Source organism: Clinocottus analis, unplaced genomic scaffold (assembly GCF_023055335.1).
Source record: "Clinocottus analis isolate CAN_PGR_092001 unplaced genomic scaffold, fCliAna1.0.p SCAF_4, whole genome shotgun sequence".
Classification (NCBI taxonomy): Eukaryota; Metazoa; Chordata; class Actinopteri; order Perciformes; family Cottidae; genus Clinocottus; species Clinocottus analis.
Genome location: NW_027176153.1, coordinates 4,251,723 through 4,272,112, shown reverse-complemented (window position 1 = coordinate 4,272,112; position 20,390 = coordinate 4,251,723). Strand labels below are relative to the sequence as shown.

General features: G+C 50.7%; 1 protein-coding gene across 1 annotated transcript in view; it reads right to left on the bottom strand.

Moving 5' to 3' along the window:
* Positions 1-19: 19 nt before the first annotated feature.
* plxnd1 (plexin D1) overlaps positions 20-20,390 on the bottom strand; it is a 70,435-nt gene continuing 50,064 nt past the window's right edge. The window contains exons 20-36 of the mRNA XM_068597184.1: positions 19,010-19,124; positions 18,290-18,397; positions 16,710-16,822; positions 15,032-15,136; positions 13,862-13,995; positions 11,728-11,926; positions 11,460-11,606; positions 11,160-11,316; positions 10,647-10,750; positions 9,366-9,429; positions 7,907-7,941; positions 7,146-7,250; positions 6,819-6,982; positions 6,555-6,702; positions 3,846-3,986; positions 3,653-3,727; positions 20-2,104 (exon numbers count right to left, since the gene is read on the bottom strand). Coding sequence (XP_068453285.1) covers positions 1,988-2,104; positions 3,653-3,727; positions 3,846-3,986; positions 6,555-6,702; positions 6,819-6,982; positions 7,146-7,250; positions 7,907-7,941; positions 9,366-9,429; positions 10,647-10,750; positions 11,160-11,316; positions 11,460-11,606; positions 11,728-11,926; positions 13,862-13,995; positions 15,032-15,136; positions 16,710-16,822; positions 18,290-18,397; positions 19,010-19,124 — 2,031 coding nt within the window. The 3' untranslated portion in view covers positions 20-1,987. The remainder of the gene's footprint in view (positions 2,105-3,652; positions 3,728-3,845; positions 3,987-6,554; positions 6,703-6,818; positions 6,983-7,145; positions 7,251-7,906; positions 7,942-9,365; positions 9,430-10,646; positions 10,751-11,159; positions 11,317-11,459; positions 11,607-11,727; positions 11,927-13,861; positions 13,996-15,031; positions 15,137-16,709; positions 16,823-18,289; positions 18,398-19,009; positions 19,125-20,390) is intronic.

Below are 20,390 nucleotides of genomic sequence, written 5' to 3'. Positions count from 1 at the left end.
TCACGTCCACTGTCCCATCTGTCCTCGCACACCTCGGGGGCCCGACCGCCGCCAAGCAGCAGCCCTGCCTTCCAATTGGCCGACCCTCTCGGCTTACCTCTCTCTCTCTCTCTCTCTCTCTCTCTCTCTCCACGTGTCTTCAACCGCACCGAACACCACCACGCGTCTTTCTCTCTTCGGGTGGGGGCTGAGCCGGCATGCGTACCTTTCCAATCCACCCAATCATGGGAAGCGTTCAGCTGGCTGCGCAGAGTGCAACCCGGGCGCCACGGGGGTGTCGTCCACGTCGTCCTCCAGCTGACTGCCTTCCAAGCCCCCCAAACACACACACACACACACGCACACACACACGATAGGTGAAAAACCACCACGCCGCATGATTTCATCCACTTCAAGCGATTGCAGCTACTATACTATACACGTCCTCAAACTGCGCTTCAAACGATCCGTTTTTCTGATCACACAGTTATGAATTTCTTTCGATGTGTCCGATGTGTTTTGAAGGCATCTGGCGGAGGCCGCCCTCGCCGGTCTTTATGGCGGTGAAGCCGGGGTTGTTAGCTCGCTCTTGGCATTGACGGGAGACATGAGTGTAAACAGATGGACCTGGAAAAGAGCCTCTGCGGGGAGAGGGCGCCTCCGCGGGCGTGCGGGCATTGTTTTTGGAAGGTTTGTGTTTGAATTGATGTTAAAACAATACATGTACTAATGCGATGTCGGAGGTGTCGTTTAGATTGTCGTGCGCAGGGTGTCGATCTCGTGGAAGTTGTTCTGTGTCCTGCAATAAAAAACTAAAGCTACACGTCTGCATTACTTCACGATTAACTTGCATCATGAGAACTTTTACAAGCCTCCCTGAGACGTTCCAGATGCCGGTCCGTGTGCTTTTTGGGTGGCGGGTGCCAGCGGATTCTTCATGTTTTTCATCATGTTTCATATTCGCTGCGCCTGTCGTGCATTTTGTAGAAACATCAAGCGTACAAAAGACAAACTGGTTCATCGTCAGACACTTTAAAATCCTAAATACTGTAATTTATTTCACAAACTCTGACAAAAAAATCATTTGGCATCACAAATACAGTCTCTCCTTATATATCGAGCTCACATTTTGTTGTTTAATCTTCTCATGAATGTAGATTTCCCTCTTTTGAAATTGGTCAGAATCCAACAAGAAATTCATTCGTTTACAAGCACACTGATGGACACTTCTACACGGATGCAGCTCTTCCCAAGTGAACTGCATGACATCGGATTTGTTTTTTTTCTCATCATAAACTTCTGTCATTATATATTTCTCTCCACCCATCACAAACCCGCAAAGCCGTCGAGGGTCGTATTGTTCCAAGCGCCGGCGTGGAGCGCCGCCGAGCGCCGCCGGGCGCCGCCGAGCGCACCTGAGAGCATCGCCGGCTTTTTTTCTTCTTTTGTCTTCCAGGAGGCGGGGAGGAGCTCATGGGCGGGTCCTTCTCACTCGTCCTGATTGAACAGGCCACTTTTGAAAGCATTATTTTTTTTTTTGAACACATCTATAAATATTGCTATGGACATTATAATACAGTACAGTGCATCATTGGCTCAATCCCTTGAAGAAAAGGGTTCAGTGCGTTAAGATCGCCACCAGGGCTTTACCGCGGGGGTCCCGGTATAACTGGAGAGACCTCCAGAATAAAAGCCTTCCCTCCACCCCCCCCCTACATCTCCCCTCTAAAGCAAAGCCGAGACTTGGAATTCTGTCCAACATGGAGAAAGATTTGGGAAAAAAAAACTTGGCATCCCCAAATCAGAGGCGAGAGGGGGAAACACCTCGCAAAAAAAGAGTGGCTCTTGAGGTTGAAGTCCTTTTTGCCACTTTACACGCGAAAAAAAAATAACGACACTTATGTGGACTAACTCCTCCGACGTTCCCGAGGAACTAGGTAGGTGGGAGGAAAGAAGGCAGGCGGCAGCAGGAGGGGAACCGATGAGCCGTGCAGGTGGAGGACCGCCTTCAGGCCTCGCTGCAGCACTCGTAGATGTTGTCCTCCACGAGGGCGATGACCTGCTCGAACTTGTGGTGCAGCTGCGTGCGCCGTGCGGTGGGGTTCGCCTCCAGAGCGCTCACCACCTGACCGAGACGGAGGAGAAGAAGAAGAAGAAGAAGAAGAAGAAGAAGAAGAAGAAGAAGAAGAAGAAGAATGTAACAACGGGGCTTTCAGAGGCTGTGGAGCATTCATGCATCCATCCCTACGTCGAGCTCAGAGAGAAAGGAGGGGGGGGGGATGAGCCACCTGCACGGACATAGAAAGTTGAGCGAGAGGACAAAAAGACCAAAAAAAAGAAGAGAAGACCGTGGAGCGGCAGAGGAAGAAGTGAAGGGCTTCAGCCTCCTCTCCAGCCGTCACGCATGCCTCCACACACACACACACACACACTCACACACGCCACAAAAGCCTCTGCTCTTCACATATTTACAAAACCCACATCTGCTCTGTTTTTCATGCCCAGTAGTTGTCACGGTGTCAGTGGGATTTATGGGGCTCTTAGCGGCGGCGGCGGCGGCGGCGCTACGAGGCAGAGCGAGAGAATAGGCAATCAAGGGGGCCCCGTTCGCAGAGTCTGAGTCCCTCGCGGCCCCCGCGTCGGCACGGCTAACCGGCTAACCGGCGTTGTAGTGGAGGGTGCTCCATTAAGGCACAGTCACCGCTGACTAAGCGCCCTTCCAGTGGAATAGTCACAGCGAGCGAGGGAGAGCGTGGGGGAGGACGGCAAAGAGGGCGTGAAGAGGTTTCAAGGAGAAACAGGAGACGCGGAGCAACGACTTAACCGCCGCGAAGGAGATGAGGGTGATGGATGCCGGGACGGTAAACAGCACCTTGTTTGCTTTAAAAGGGAATGTTGTACACCAGGAGGGGGGGAGGGTCGGACATGTTGGAAAAAGCCGTTTTACAGCCGACGACATCGTTCTCAACGTGCACATGATCCCCCGACGCCAGTGGGTCTCAAACTTTTTCTGTCACGCTCCACTTTGGAGGAAGCAAAATGTTCGGGCCCCACCGCCCCGACAACATGGGAACCAAATGGTCCAACTTTTGAGACTCCTCCATCCGTGTTTTTTTAATTATTGAGATCAAAGAAAATTGAAATAAACCAGATTGCTCCATCTGACAAAAACTAATAACATGTGCAATCACTTTGTTAAAACAATGCAAATAAAGTTATAAAATAACTCATAATTGGCAAATAGATTACCAAGGAAGCTGATTGGATCCCTGTTTTCTCCCCATAGTTTCATGTTGAAGTGTCCTTGAGCAAGACACTGAAGCGCCAGAGCTTCACAGCAGCGCAGCGCTCCTTCATTACTAAGGATGATGGGTAAAATGCAGAGAATAATGTCCCCACTGTGGGATTAATAAAGGTTTTTTTGTAAGAATCTGCATCTCCCCCGCGCCCCACCTGTAATACCTCCGCGCCCCACTAGAGGGTCACGCCCCACAGTTTGAGAACCACTGCTCTACGCTGAAGCGTCACGTGCCGACACCCGTCTGAGAAACATAATCCATCCAAAAAAAAAAAAGTGGACTGAGGCCAGTTCCAACACGAGCAGCGACGCATCTAATCTGAGTCTGACATCGGGGAAGAAAAAGAAACGTAACAGGAGAAGCTCCTCGCTCACCTGGCTCCTGTATCTCTTGGCGTATTTGTAGATTTCTGTCAAGGCCAAGTTGGTGTTGAATTCGTTCCGGTATTTCTGCAACACAGACGGACTTGTATTACATTCAGTAAGGACAACGTCTGTGTGTGTGTGTGAGTGTGTGTGTGTGTGTGTGTGTACACATGGAGGCACTCCCTGCCAACACAGGACTCACTCTTGACTCCTCGGCCAGGTGAGCGTTCATCTCCTGCTCGCTGAGCGGCGCCATGTCCTGGATCTGCTTGTAGTAGCACTGCACCCTCTTCTTGTACTCGGGGATCTCCTTGGCGTACAGCAGCTTGTTGGTCGGGGAGTCCTGGGATGATAATAAATAAATAAATAAATAAATAAATAAATAAAACACATTTCGGTCAGGACAGGTTTTCATTTTATTTTTAGCCGCACATATTTCCAGTTCGCCGCTCGGCGCCTTTTAGGCCTCCTCCCTTCCTCGCCTCCTTAGCGGAGACACGCCGGCCTCGACGTACGCGAAACACATGTAAAACACTTTCACACTGCGTGTACCGCCGAGCGCTGCGGCGGGCACGAAGCTAAAAGGTCCATTAATAATTCAGCGCCGGGCCTCGGCCTCGGCCTCGGGGCGAAGTGGTTTCGTGCGCTTCGTCGCGCGAGTCGTCGGCGCCGCCGCCGCCGCCGCCGCACCGACGAGGAGCCGCGAGGTCAAACGGGATGTTATGAGTTCTGGACCGGGCCGAAGTGAGAGGGAGTCGGCTTCCTCTTCGCACAACAGGACGCGCAGGAGCTGGAGAAGAAGCCAGAGAAGGAACGTTCCAGTCCAAACAATACTCCTCCATCTCTCTCTCTCTCCCTCTCTCTCTCTCTCTCTCTCTCTCTCCCTCCCTCTCTCTCTCTCTCTCTCTCTCGCTCTCTACAGTCACTTCAGGCGCCGCTGCTTATTCAAGCGGGGAGAAGCGGAGCGGGGCTAAGAGGTTGTGGGCGCACTCTGGGTTTTATAGTGGCGGCTACTGTAGCGAGCGAGCGAGCGTGTGTGTGCGTGTGTGTGTGTGTGTGTGTGTGTGTCGGTCTCTGTCTGCGCGTGTGTGCAGAAAAAAGGGACGGACAGAAAAAAGTAGGACAGGGGGAAGAGAGACGGCGAACCTGGGCTTCCAGCGCGCGCTGAATGTGCTTACGCCGCACCTGAGTGTTCCCGTGTCACGAGGTGTTTGTGTCACCTGATGTGCGTGTTTGCGGGCGCTTCGTTGTGCGTCAGTGGGGGAGCCCGTCGGTAGTCGCTCCTTCGGCTACAAGGGGGGGAGGGAGCTTCTCTCTCTCTCTCTCTTCCTGTCACACAAGGTCACTTCCTGCTGCTCGCCCATCTGCCCGGTAAACCCCCCCCCCCTCCCCCACGTCCCCCCCGGTGACCCCGCGGCCCTCCGCGTCTGCATCTCGCCAGATAAAGAGGGTTTCCGTGGAAACAGCGAGCGTTGCGTCGCTTCCCACCTCTCTCTCTCTCTCTTTCTCTCGCTCTCTCTCTCTCTCTCTCTCTCTTTCTGTCCATGCTGCACTCCAGCTAATCCAGACCCCGTACCCTTCACTGCCCTGTCCCCAGGCCATCACACACACACACACACACACACACACACACACACACACACACACACACACACACGCAAATGACTGTCGACACTCGAGGAAAATGTCGCGGTGTGTCATGCCGGTCTCCTTGACCTACAGGACCAAACGGAGGGGTGAGGATGGGGTGAGGGGGAGGAGCACCGACGTTTAAATGAGGAGCGCCTCATGCACGTCGTCGCCTCCTTAAGGTATGAAACCGGCCCAAAGAGCCTCTCACTGCCGGACACGTGAATATTTGTTGCCTAAGAGCCGGCGAGCTGGAGTTTATAAATCAGACCGGTTTCCTCGGTGAGAGAGGAGCGTCACTCGACGAGTCCTCGGCTCCCTCCGGGGAGGAAGCCGGTCGGAGAAGAGACAGGAAGCAGAGCGCGCTCAGGGTCACGGCGTCTGAGGGATGAGACGGATGTGTGAGCGGTGAGGACATTGACATGCAGGCACACACACACACACACACACAGGGAACGACAGACAGACAGATGCACGCCTGAGCACACACACTCACACACACACACACACACACACACACACACACACACACACACACACACACAAAGAGATCCCTGGTGCTCGTGACCTTGAATCCGCCAACTCGGCTGAAATAACATGAGGAGAGGTAGATGGAGATGACAGTCTGAAGGTTTAGAGATAGAGGTTCACAGGGGGACGCGGAGGTGTGTGTGTGTGCGTGTGTGTGTGTGTGTGTGTGTGTGTGTGTGTGTGTGTGTGTGTGTGCGTAAGATACTCCTGGAGGTGAAAGGGACAAAAGGTTAAAAGGTTTTCTCCTCGTTTAAGTCATAACTGAATTTTAAGGCGACATGCTATCATATGACTTTTTATGACATCCGACTTTTTTTAATGATGTTTTATTTGATCTATTTCATTTTCATTAACCATTTCCTCGCCCACTTTCTCATTGTAACATAAAATAAAGTGGGCGTGTCTGACCTTTGACTTTTTTTCTGACAGTTTGACAAATACCACAAAACTAATTATAATTATGACATGCTGCGTCTTTTTAACCTGATGTTTTTTCTTTGTAAAGGAATATAATCCCGGACCATAAAACTACGCGACCGTATCTTCGCTACACTCCTCCTCTGTCATATACTGATGTTTTTCGGGGGGTATTTCCTTTCAGTACTACGTCTGCTCCGCCGTACCTCCCTCGTGAACATGATATCTGAGGCCTGGAGGATTTCTTCAAACATTTTGGCACCAATGTCCACGTTGAATCAGGTTGCGCGGCGCAGGCAGAAACACGGACAGATCGATCGATAGATAATCTCACCTTTCCGAGCTGCAGGTCAGAAATGGAGCAGGCGTCTATGAAGGCCTGGGCGATGACGGACAGGCAGGCGTCCATGTGATCCGTCTTATCGATGTCGAACACGAACTGAGGATTCTTCAGGATGTTCACCCAGAAGCGCAGCGGCAAACTGCACCGAGGGAGAGAGCGAGAGAGAGAGAGAGAGAGGGGGGGGGGGGGACATGAAGGCCGGCGCGTCCCACAGCGATGGGGTCTTTAATCTGAGAGCTCAGACGTCTCTTCTACCTGTTGGTTTTCCAGATGTGCAGGGTGTCCGGGTCCGTGATGCCCCGCTTGTCGGCCTGCTCCTCCAGGAAGTCAAAGAAGTATTTGATAGCCAGCGGCGGGCGATCCAGAGGGATGCTGAGGATGGCTTGAAAGAGGTCATCCAAGAACTTCTGAAGAGTTCCCTGCGGAGGAACAGGGGGAAAAAAGAAGCGGCTCATGCATACACACAAGGATGTGGAGATTTGGAAAAACGACTCCCGAGGCTAATGTGGGTCATAAAAATGAGGAGAACTGGAAAGATGACTCGGCTGCGAGGCCGTGGCTTCGGTGTGCGCTCCTGCTCACCTTGGTGGACAGCAGGCGCGTCAGATAGATTTCAGGCAGAACCTTCTTGCGGTGGCTCTGCCGGTGCGACCTCTTGTGCTCCGAGAGGTCGTCGTGATGCAGGACCTGGGGAAAAGCCCAGAGGTCAAAAGGTCAACACGCGGCCCACCAGCTGAAGCCGTGAGCCCCGCTGGTGAGGGAATGAATGCTCGGCTGTCTCCGCTGTCTCAGCTGTCAAACGAGGGATCGCTCTGGTTCTTTCATTAGACACATGATCCAGAAACCACATGGGGGTGTGTGTCCAAACCATGTGCAGAATTGGGAAAGTGATGGAAGTTTGGAAATGTTTTTTTCCCCCGGTTGCACGTGTACGGGATCACGTCTCTCCGACTTGCTCACACAGGTCTAAATAGGGGTAAGAGGGTGGGAAAGAAAGAAGCTTTCAAAATCCACCTACTCGTGTCAAAAAAAGAATAAAAAAAGGGCCCACAGAACCGTCCTGTTAAACCAACTATTCACCCGGCAAATTGTGTTCCAAGGAACTCATTATTCTAAAGTCAAAGGACCCATATCTCGGCTGACGTTTATAAAAGAGCTTAAGCAGCATTAGCGCTGTCATGTCCTCTCAGCAGCTTCTCGTTTCACCTCCATCCACCCCCCCGCACGCCGCTCCCTCTGCCGTAATGTCGGACTAACGGTGGCACACACAGGAGAGGAGCTCTGCTCATAAACCCACAGCGCCGCACTTTCAGGAACATTTTGGTTCCCTACAAGATACTCACCAAGTGGACGTACTTCTCCGTATCCAGATCTTTAACTAAGGGGAGAGAGGGAGAAAAAAAGAAGATATATATATATATATATATACACTGCATGAAACAATGTGCAATCAGCAGGGTGGAGACCTGAGCGAATGAGAGGAGACAGGATGAGGTAGTGTGACAGATAGGAGAGGGAAGGAAAAAACAGAAAAAAAGAAAAACACAGGAGGGAGATTGACAGGAGCGCAGGGGGAGATAGAGTACACGCGAGAGGAGAAAGTGATTAAGGTGGACTGCGGGCCGGTCGAGGGAGGGGAGCTGTCTGAGAGAATGAAAGAGAAAGATTACGAGTGAAAGGAGAGAGAAAAGAGAGAGATTAGGGGAGACAGACACACCGGAGTCTGTGATTGGCCCTGGAGCCGGTGTAATGAGATGGTAATGCTGGGCCAGCGCTGGGAAAAGAGCATTAAACCTTGGCTGGTTTACGTATAGATCCAAACACAAACACACACACACACACACAGCCGCGCGCGCGCGCGGAAGCGTACGAACCACCGAACGCACGGCACGGAGACGCGCGTCCGAGCCGCAGGCGGACAAATGCAGCACATTGTTGTACACGGCCCCGCGAAACGACGTCCCAGCGCAGGCGTGTGCACACATCCACGCGACACGTTGCGAGTGTGTGCGCTCATTGTACAGACAGAGATGCTCCCGGAACCGGCGGGCCTCCGTCCAGGCCCGCACCGCTGATCACAGGCGGGCGGCTCAGTGTGTTGTATCAGCCAGGGAGCACCACAGGCGCATAACACCCCCTCCACGCTTTGAAGCCGCGGCCAGGTCCCGTCCACAGAAGCCTATTTTTGGCCCGGTATGAATGAGCCGAGAGGTTTTTCTGTTGGTTTTTTTTTTTCTTCTTCTCTGATGGACGGAGCCCGGGCAGCACTGAGCTCTGGTCTGCTACTGATTACGTAAGGTAGACCCCGAGACGGGGGAGCGGACAAGCCCATTAAAAGCTGCATGTAAACTCATCTGTCAACAGGCGGAGCGGTCATTATATCCCCCGGGTTGAGGCCGCCAACAATGGGCCCACTTTTTGTCGCATTTTTCCCTCAACAAAGCTGACGTCTGCTAATGGAATACATCTATATACCGGAGAGGCAGCGCTCTGGAGGAAGTGGGAGCACAACTCCGATATGCAAAGCGGGGGTGTGGTGATTTATTAGGTGCGAGTGTGTTTTGATGCCCCCCCCCCCCCCCTCCCCTCCCTCCTGCGTGTTTCAGGTTTTTTTTTGCGGTGGGTGCGTAGTTTTATGCGTGTTTACACGAGTGTATCGTGTTCTCTTGTTCTCGTGAGCAACTGAGCATGTGCCGTTTCCTGGGAATCGAGTGACTGCGCGTATTTTTCCAAGCGTGTGTGTGTGTGTGTGTGTGTGTGTGACATAGCGACAGGGAGTGGGTGAGTTTGCGGGTGACGTACCTCTCCCAAGGGTGTTATCTCTCTTGTCTTTCATGCTCATGGCCAGCGATGCCCCCTCTGGGATCTGTGGAGGCAGGAGGAGGGAGCGAGGGAGCGAGGGAGGGAGGGAGGGAAGGAAGCAGGGTGAGAAGGAGGCAAGAAAGACAAGAGATGACAGAGGGCACGAGGTCAGGGGTCAGCAGGGGTGCACCAGAACAGCATCATTAAGCATGCCCTCAAGGGGAGTGCAGTGTTGAGAGGTGTATGTTTGTGCGTGTGTGTGTGTGTGTGTGTGTGTGTGTGTGTGTGTGTGTGTGGCGAGTCCGCAGCAGCCTGGCTGGTCTCATTAAAGTCAACCCGTGGTGAAATGGGTTGAACAGCCTTGCCGGTGAACCCAGACTGTGAGTGCACGCTGCCGCTCAGCGCTCTCACAGCTCGGTCCCGCCGGCTCGGCCTAAAACTAAACAGAGCACTTAGCGAGCACAGGTAGAGGGTCAAAGGTCGAGGAGGTCACCGGGCAACTGGTTGCTCACACACGGAGACGTAAACTAAACTAACTCATGAAGGCGTTCGTTGGGCTTGTTGGCCTTTTTTTCTCTATAAATAAATGTCGCCGTGAGCATAAAACATGACTTGTGGATGTAAATGTAATTATGGATGTGTTTGTATTTACATTATTATCAGTAGTAGTAGTGTTAAAGTACTTTTATTGAATATGTAATATTGATTATGGTCGGTTATCTATTTTTGTGGAAGAAATACAAATCAAAAAGTAGAGACAAACTATTATTCTGTTTTTAAAACTAGTCTGGAGTGGATCTTGAAGTTGTTATCATAAACATATGTACATAGTGCTGTTAAATAGACAAGTAACCAAGTGTGTATTCATTAAAGGTTATTACACATTACAACTATTGTTTGTTTTTATTATTATTAAGAAATACACTGTGAGTCTAAATGCAGAAGAATAGCAGCAGCTCTGCGGCAGTAAGTGACCATGAAGAGCACAACAACACGACAACACGACAACACAAACACAGAGAGAGAGAGAGAGAGAGAGAGAGAGAGAGAGAGAGAGAGAGAGAGAGAGAGAGAGAGAGAGAGAGAGAGAGAGAGAGGCCACACGGACACGTCCTCCCGCCCACGGACACCCAGTGACATCATTTACGAGGAGTTCTCACCTTCTCCACCCCCGCTGTTGCTGTTACAACACCAGAGATATACAGGTACGCCGTGACATGACACCTACTACAGTGGTCTCACACACACACACACACACGCACACACACACACATAACACACCTGGTAATGGAAGACAGTGTTGAGCTTCTTTCTGCCATCCTCCATTAATGAGGAGTTATCCAGGTCCTGCAGAAGCTTACTGTTGCTGCCGGAGTCAAACCACTCTGCAGAGGAAGGAGGGAGGAAAAGAGGGAGGAAGGAAGGGAGGGAAGGACGGAGGCATATTAGACAATTTCATCCTAAATTTGGAGAAGAATATGCCAGACATAGGGCAGCCGTGCTCTAACTCTCCGTGTCGCGACCTGTGGAAATATTCATGCACCATTAATCAAATCAGCTCTGCGGGCTGCACAGCTTTTGAAAGCAATAACTCTTTGTGATTATGACTGTACACTCTCCTCGATGCATTCTGTCATTTATTATATTGCCGCCTCGGGTTAGTTGAGCTTCATGAGAAGGGAATTGACCTTTCGCAAAGGAGATTACTATATCTCAGAGGGCAGGGGGAGAGAGGGACGAAGGGAGAAAAAAGAAGAGGACGGAAATGATCAAGAGAGGAAATGCGGCGCTCACCCAGGTCCACGTCCTCCGCTCTGGGCCACTGGGAGAACGGCAGGTTTTTATAAAAGCCTTCGAGGATTTTTTCCTTCACCTGGCAGACCGTGTCTGTATTCATGACCCTGACAGGCAGCGAGTCCATGCCGCAGCCCTGGAAGGACACGTTGATGTTCTGCGGAGGCAAACGGAGAGCGACCGCGCTTCAAACTCAAAGCAAAGTTTTTCATTTTCCGGCGTGACCCTGAAACTTTTGACATTGACCTCTGAGCGAACAAAGAAAGAAGAAGCGAGTGCGGGTGTCGGTTGAATGCACACCTGCGGCTTGGCCTCGATGTTCTCGCGGAGCAGCCACTCCTCATTGAGGGTGTAGCGGGCCTTCCCCGTGATGGCGTCGATGGAGCCCTTGTTGATCTGCTGCTTGATCGCGCACAGCAGCAGGAAGAAAGGCTCGCCCACTGTTTCCTGGAGATCACGAGAGAGACAAAGAGACAGATGGAGTCGAGCGCCAGAAAACGCCGCAATCCTCCTTTCATCCGGCCGGGGCCTCCCGACGTGACCCTCCCCCCCCCCCTAGAGGCTTCACCTTGAGGTAGCTGTACATGCAGATGGACATCCAGTTGGTCAGCATCTTCTCCACCACGGACTCGGTGCGCCGCAGCATCAGTTTGGGGTTCTTGGCGGCCGAGGCGTCGATCAGGTCCACCAGCAGGTCCTTCATGATGCTGGTGTAGTACTCCAGCTTGCCGTGGAGGGCGATGGTGAGCAGAGACGCCAGGCTGCATCTGGGGAGGGGAAACAGATCGGCGGAGGAGACGGATGAGCAAAATTTTCACAAAAAAAAAAAACATGCTTTCGCGGCAGACGCCGTCAGAGGCCGGAGGGTTAAAAATAACGTCGGGGCAGAAAACAACAACAGATTCTTCTTTTTCCCTCTCAGCACCTGTGACTGCAGAGACCAATGCAGCGCTGGTCTAATGCAGGGAGTGTCTGGCTGAGTAAGTCCAGAGGTGCAGGGGATTTCCTTAACAAAGCCCCTTTAATCCGGGAGAAAAGGGGCCGACGTCGGTCAGGCGGCGCTGACGCGGCGCCGCAGCAGCGATGCGGTGCTTTTTTTTTTCGGGGGGGGGAGTTTCTGGAAGTTTTTCTTCGCTTTCCTCGGCGATGACTCGCTGATGAATGACTCGCATTCACACCGCCGGAGCAAGCGGACACTTCTCTGGACAGTGAAGATGTGTTTGTGTGCTGTGCGCAGACACGAAGACACACACTTTATCTATACAACACAAAAAGCCACACAATAAAAACTACGACTTTCTTTGAAAACTAATTATACGATGACATTTTCATTACACTTTTATGGCACGCTATAACAATTTGTATGGCACGCCGTACTTTGACTTGTGTTACATTTTATGGTACACTATAACATTCCTTTTAACATTTTATGAAATCATATATTGTGACATCTTTAAAGCACACTATACTAGGAGTTTTATGACACTTTTTTCATGGGATTTCTATGACTTTTTGCAAAATAAAGGCATAAATGCATAAATGAATCATCACTTTGGCTGTTAAAGTGATAATGAGTGTGTTGGTTGTGCATCTGCTGCATTAAAATGTGTTTTACATATTTTAGTCTGCTTTTATTAAGGAGTTAAAATGTTGTATCTGCTTTATTATTTGGTGTTTTGGACACTTTTCTGCCTCAACCGAGACGCAAATCTGTGTTTTTGAGCAGATATTCTCTACTTTTAGTAGAATGCAGCGGCTCTCAAGAGGCTCTTCTTTTGCTGGAAACGAGGTCGAGCAGAGCAATGAGAGAGAAGGAAAACATCGGCGTCGTGGACCTTCACACCAAAACAACGAGCTGAATGGCGGTAACGCTCTCTGGAGGTGAGAGGAACTGAAGGTGATATGTATTTTGAGGGCTTGTTACGACAAGAGACGCCTCCCACTGCATGATGTCATTTCATCCTTTGTTCAGAACAAATATATATATATATATATATATATATATATATATATATATATATATATATATATATATATATATTTATATAGATCATTGAAGCTTCAAAGCAGCTCTCGACATGGTGAAATCTCTTCTAACACGAGAGCTTTTCTGAGCAGATCCTCCGTCAATTGATTCAGCATCAGCAGCCGTCGCCGTTGTGTTGTTTGTTAGTCACTAAACACACTTATATACACTTCATACACACTGCATATGCTTAGCAATTTGGACTTTCTTTATTGTTTAATTTTCTAAATTAATACACTCTGATCTATCTAACTATGTATCTATCTCCCTATCCATCTATCCATCCATATATCCGTTTATCTATCTATCTATCCATCTATCCATCCATCCATCCATCCATCCATCCATCCATCCATCTATCTATCCATCTATCCTTGCATCTATCACAAATAACAATACTTGTCATCAACTGTTAAATTAATAGGCGACTATTTTGATGGTCGATTCCTCCGCTGGACTCAGACTCCAGCTGCTCGAATGTGTTTTCTTTCCTTTTCAAGACGTGGAGGTCACCTTGTGCTTTGTGGGACATTTACAGATCCAACAACTAAACCGAGAAAATAATCAATGTGTTAAATCAACAACAAAAAAGAGTTCACACGTTCATACAAATCTGTGTGTTTGGCAGATTGAAAGCCTTTCTCCCCGCTCAACCCGTGTCAGTGGACGCGTTCACCTGTCTCGCACTGCGAAGTCCTTCTGCTGCTCCAAGGCGTGGACGAACGTGACCAGGAAGTGCTTGTTGTTGAGCAGGGTGGAGAACATGGTGATGCCCTCCTCCACGTTGGGCTTGGTGGTTGAGTTGGTGGCCTGAGGTCAGGAGGGAGAGGAGACGAAACAGTTATTTCGCAGCGTGATGTCACCTCCCCCGCATTACACACCTGCCGCCGCGCCCGGCCCTATGATCTATTTCCCCAGCTCTTGTCTCCAGTGACCCATCTAGGGAACACCTCAGCCCTCCATCACACCTCCTCCTCCCCGCTCCTGCTTCTCCAGGCGCCTCCCTCCCATCCCGGTGTCCTCCATCCCTCCGCTCCGGTCCCCCGACTGCGCGTGATTGCCTCTAAATGTGCCGAGTCGGCTTAACGAGTGAGGCCTATCTAGGGGTGCGACTAAGCAGCGGGTGAGATGAAGTCTTCCCTCTGGACCGCAGCCATACGGTGTGGTTCGCAGTCTGACAGAAGGAGAACAGGGGTGTCCATTAAGATAAATGCCCGCCTGTGAGATTTATTCGCTGTGACCTGGAAAACACTTCCTGGGAAGACGATGTGGATCCAAGGCACTTCATCACCGGCCGACAGCCTCCCCCGGCTGCCGACCCAAAACCAGCGCCGCTATCGCTACTTTCTCTCTCACACTTACACACACACACACACACACACACGAGAACGTGCCCTCTCCCACTCTCTCTTTATAGCTCTCGCTCCCATCCGCCCCTCCATTAAAACACACACACACACACACACACACACACACAACTAGGAATGGATTTCGATGAACAGCGTACTGTTTGGTTGAGAGCCAGTGGGAAGGAAGTGTGTCAACCACCTGCTTTCAACTTAGTGGGCAGTGTGTTGCTCACACAAACACATGGAGTACTCCACACACACACACACACACACACACACACACACACACGTTATAACAAGCACGCCAAGGCCGAGAAATGAAAAATGAAGAAAAAAAAAGCGCCCAATATTCTGTACGGCTCATCAACACTGTGCAACCGTAACAAGCTCCAGCGTGACCCAGTTGTGACGCCGGAGAGTGAACGAACGAGAAGGAGGCAAATCAAGGCGCTGTTGCGGAGCAGAAGAACGCCCCTAATGGCCTTTAACCCCTTCACCTTCCAGTCCTGCAGCAGCGGGTGGGTCTCCGGCAGCGCTCGGGGGCCCAGGCCGTCGTTCTCGAAGGCGGGCTGGATCAGACTCTTCTCGTAGTCGGAACACATCTGGAAACACACACATGGACATTCATTGCTCACGGGAAAGCGTGGAAACAGCAAAAGGGGAGAGATGGATGGACGGAAAAGACACAGAAAAGGAGCTGGCCTCGAGACTTGTGTGTGGTAAATCTGCGCGTCTGGAACCAAAAAGGGCAGAATTTCATGAGGAGGCTCCAGAACGGGCCCCCGACTGACCGTGAACGTCACGGGGGGCTTTTAATGGCCTTCGTGACAAACTGACCCTCGAGAAATGAATCTGTCATTTCAGGACAGCTACAGTTGGCTTTGTGTGTCTACGTATGTGTGTGTGGGGGGGGGAGAACACAAAGAGGACGTAAGTTTGTCAGTTACGATGGAAAAATCCACGGAGAGACGATCCTGAAGCTTGAATTTATGTTTCCCCTCTGCGCAGGTTTTCAACGCTCGCCCCGCTCACTTCCTCCATGACAGAAAACAAAGTCCAGCGTCTGCTGCTGCTGCTGCTGCTGCTGCTGCTGCTGCTGCTGCTGCTGCTGCTGCCACTGCTGCTGCTGCTGTGTACTCGCATTGCACAACAGCGTGGGTGTGTGAGGAGTGTGTTTTGAGAAATCAGGGGGAAAGTTTCCCTGTCTCGGTGCCCGGCATTGTTCTGTCTCCTTTAAGGTTCATGCCTGCGGTTGGAAGGCGACGCCCGCTGAGCTGTGTGTGTGTGTGTGTGTGTGTGTCTGTGTGTGTGTGTCTCTGTATTAGTGGAAAAAAACACCCACACCAACACCAACAGACAGACCCTGCAGTCTCGTCTTCAGAGTGTATTGCACGTGAGGAAACCGCTCACCTCTAGAGCAGCGGTCCTCAACCCCCGGTCCGCGAGTCGGTTGGTACCGGGCCGCACAGAAAGAATATATGAATTTAAAAAAAAGTTTTTAAAAAAAGTTTTTAAAAAAGTTGGGAAGATGTTTCATTTTGAAAAAGGACCGGATACATCCATCTGTGCGTCTGAGCCTCTTGACACGCCAAAACGAAACTTAAAAGTCTGCTTTAACTCTGCTGGTATTCTGGTCTAAAATGAAGGCAGAATATACTGAGATTGCTAAAAAAAAAAAAAAGCTCTGAAACCTGCTTCCATTTCAACATCCTGTCTTTGTGTACATGAAAGTCTAAGTTATGCAGTAGACCGGGTATAAAGTCCACACGTCGAGTGTCTCCCATCACTCTGACCCGGCTCCTTACAGAGAAACCAGCTCAGGGCTCACACTAACTAATGGCGAGTTGTATATTTATGCACTTTATAATTGCTTTATGCCGGTCGTATCGCGAAGGCCGGTCCCTGAAAATATCGTCTTACACAAAACCGGTCCGTGGCTCAAAAAAGGTTGGGCACCGCTGCTGTAAAGAGCCTATTAGCTCTCCTGCTGCACTTCACAGTTTCAAAGTTTCAAGGTGAATTCTCTTCCCGCATATTATAAGCGGCGGGGGGAATATATGAGACATGTAGAAGGGGAAATATTATTAAATCCCCCCCCCCCCTGTTGAGAAAAATGGTGTTGTCAGTGTGCCAGTCGAAATCAGATAGCGGGGGGGGACGAATGGGCGCTCTCACCTTGGGGAAGAACGTGCGCGTGACGAACTGTTTGTACTCCAGGAAGGGGATGCCCTGACTGCGATTCAGCTCCTTGGTCAGGTCCGTCATGTCCGTCTGCAGCTCCGCGAAGCCTGAGAGGAAGAGGACAGGAGACAGAAAGATGTATAACCCACAAAGAGAGTTGACCTGTGAAGATCTGGCGCCCGGCTATCGTGTAGTTTACCAAATCACAAGCGGTCGTCTAGTTGAATGCTACCAAACACAGAGCCCCTCCGACTCCGCCCCCCCATTTTCCAGCCGAGGCAAACATTTACCGCACGCCAATCAAAGCCGGCCAAATCCATCCCTCATCCGAACCATGTGTGCTGTGCAGGCTGAAGGTTTTTACAGGCTGCAGGAACAGTATCAGCGTGTCCAGACGCTCGACTCGGAAACGCGCTGGCGCTAATACCGCACAGCCACTTTATTGGAGAGCGTGTTCCCGGAGAGGATAATGTTCGCCTCTAATGAGACGCTGGAGATCCCTTTTGTGGGGGGGGGGGGGGGAAATAAGAAGCTCTTCCTGTCACCGGATGAGAGACGTATTTGGGTTACAATGCCACTTTCCGGCTACTGCGTTTGAGCAGAAAAGAAGGGAACGCTAGACCCGGAGGGGGGATTTCAAACGTATTGTATTTACTCCTCCAGGTTATTTATCCTCTAAACCACCAGTCGGTCCACACCATCGACTGCTGAAACCTCCCAAAATACCTCGAATCTCCCCGTTCCCGTAACCTGGAATACGTCAGTCCTCCCCAACTCCCTCCCCATCATCCCTCACTCCCTCTTCTTCCGCTTTTATCAGCGTCTTTCGTCTAAGTGGAACTATCCCTCGCTTTCTGCACACTCACCCTGAACCCGGCCACAAATCTATCTGCGTCCTCTGAATAAATAACCCCCCTCCTCCCGCCCTCCTCCTCCCCTCCACTCCTCCTCCCACGCTTCTGCCTCTCCTCGGACTCGCGGCCCTGACTCCCGCTCCTATCGCTCCCTCCCTCCATTTCTCTCTCTCTCTCTCTCTCTCTATCCGTCCCCCCCCCCATCTCTACGCAATAAATCTGGTTGCTCGGACGCGGAGTGGCCTTCGCACGGCTTTACTCTAATGCCCTCGAAACCCAAACACACACACACACACACACACGGACAGAGACGGAGCGCTGAAAACACACACAGGCCTCGTTTCCACAGGGCAGACGTGGCCACTGTGTGTGTGTGTGTGTGTGTGTGTGTGTGTGTGTGTGTGTGTGACTGATCATTTATCAGACGCCGTGTTTTATGAGTCACGCTTACTCGGCACAAATCTGTCAACTGTTTGTATCTCCCTCCCACTTCAGACGGGAAACAATCTCAAACACACACATTTCGTGCGCACACACAGACACACACAGACACACAAATATACGTGGTCAATAAGTCTTCCCACGAGCTCTTTTTTCATGTCAATCGAAACAAAACATCATTTCAGGTCTAAACAACTCTGACGGCAGAGCTTGTACAATAGTATTGTGTGTCTGTGTGTGTGTGTGCGTGTGTGTGTGTGGGTTCTTGAGTAAACCCACCTTTACGGATCTCGTCTCTGATCTGGGACTCCATCTCCTCCATTTGGAGAAGAGTTTTCTGCCAGTAGCGCTCCGCCCGTCGGCTCTTCGTGCAGTACACCACCAGAGCTGAGGAGGAGAGACAACATGCAGTTTCATCACGGCCCATTTCCACCAAGAACACCGCGATCACACACACACGCACAGCGACAGCGTTGAGAATAATCTGGCGGGATCGAAAAATGCGTCTTCAAAGATTTGGGGTTTGGTAAAAAGAAAAGGTTTTCATATCATCTTTGGTGAGCCTGTGAAAAGAAATATGTGCACGAGAACACGTAAACAAAAATGTTCTCGTTTGCGAAACGTGGAGATAAAATGTGTGTGCACATTTTCTCACACGTAAAGAAATATAACACGAAATAAGGGTTCTGGGAACATCTGAGAACACAGACAAAAACAGGAAAGTGTGAAAATCCACCATGGCACCAATTTTCACCCATGCACCTGCCTCAGTCGTCTGAAGAATACAGAATACAGTACACACACACACACACACACACACACACACACACACACAGAGCAGACAGCGAGGTGGAACAGTGGGGTCTTTGTGCTTCGAGTGCTGAGGAGGGATGAAGCAAGTGCGGTGAAACTATGACCCCCTCGCTTCCTTTTATCTGGTCCACATCTGGAGCATCCATCGCTACTGCAGGCCACACACACACACTACACACAACCTACCCACGGTGCACACCAGCAGCAGCACGCAGCACACCACGATGGAGACCACGATGGCCAGCTCGCTGCCGCCGAGCTGCACTTTGGCGATGGTGCGATGGAAGTTCCCCACTTGCACCTGGAAAGAGAAAGGAAGAGGGAGAAGGCATGAAGACGGACTGAGCGCCTCTACACGCCAAAGTAGATCCGCCACTGTTAAATACCGACCTTAATATGACCGTAAACTTCTGCGATGGCGATACTATAGCTCGCAGTTATCAGATTTTAAGACGACGAGACAGACGCAGAGGCAGAGACGTGAGCAGTGAATAGCTGCATTACCCCTTTAAAAACAGAGCTAATTTGTCTTTAATTGGGTACAGTTGCATACCCAAACTAAAAAAAGGAGTATGTGTGCTATCAAAATGAGCAGTAACACTTGTGAGATGTGTTAATGCCACTGTATGTGTTAAGAGTAAAGAAGATGGCACACGGCACACATTAAAAGTGAAATACTGGTCCCCTTCTTGCACTTTCTTTGTAACGCGGGATCCCAAATACACGCAGTACACAACATGGGCAGTTTTGTTTTCCAGCGGGGACACAAATGCCTGTGCACCGGCACACATGCACAGACCCATCATTTTGTTCACGGGCACAGGTGCAGACACCGAAATAAATTACACCGCGCCGAGATTTCGGTGTTGAGAAACGGCCTCGCGCTGCATCGCGCCGCACAGGAGTCGCCCGGTTCAGAGCAACCCAGATGTGACAAGAATAGGACTTTCACTTCTGCCTCCTGATTAGTCAGCAGTCCTCTGTGGTCCCTCCTCACAAGCCTCGCCGCTCCTTCCCCAATCCCAACATACTTCATGAAAAAAGAGCCTCAGATGAAAAGCCTCCAATCCTCAGACCAAATCCCTCATAGGCTGCTCTCCCTTTGACAGGGGGTGGGGGGGAGGATGGAGGGGAGAGAGAAACTGCCTCACTTGGCTCCCTCATGCTTTTCTCATTCCATCTTTCTCTTTCTGGCATTTATTTACCAAGACCAGCGAGAGGAGGCCTTCTTCCAGACACTGCGGCAGCCGGGGCCCGGTGTACTGCAGGGGAACACGCCATTGTTCCCGTGTTCCCGTTTCGCTTTTTTTTTTTTCTTCTTCTTCTTCTTCTTCTTCTTCTTCTTTCTCTCCACTTCCACTTCTGCAGCTCGGCTCCATTTCTGAGCGAAAAACCCTGCGAAAAATAGACGTGCCCGCCGGAAGAAAAAAAAAAGCCAGCGAAGAAACACACAAACGGCAATAAGCTACACACGTTCACCCTCAAATGTGCCGACACCACGGAAACGTCTGTTGTTTATGTTCACCCCCCCCCCCCCATTTCCCCCCCCCGTGTCGAATGTGCACAC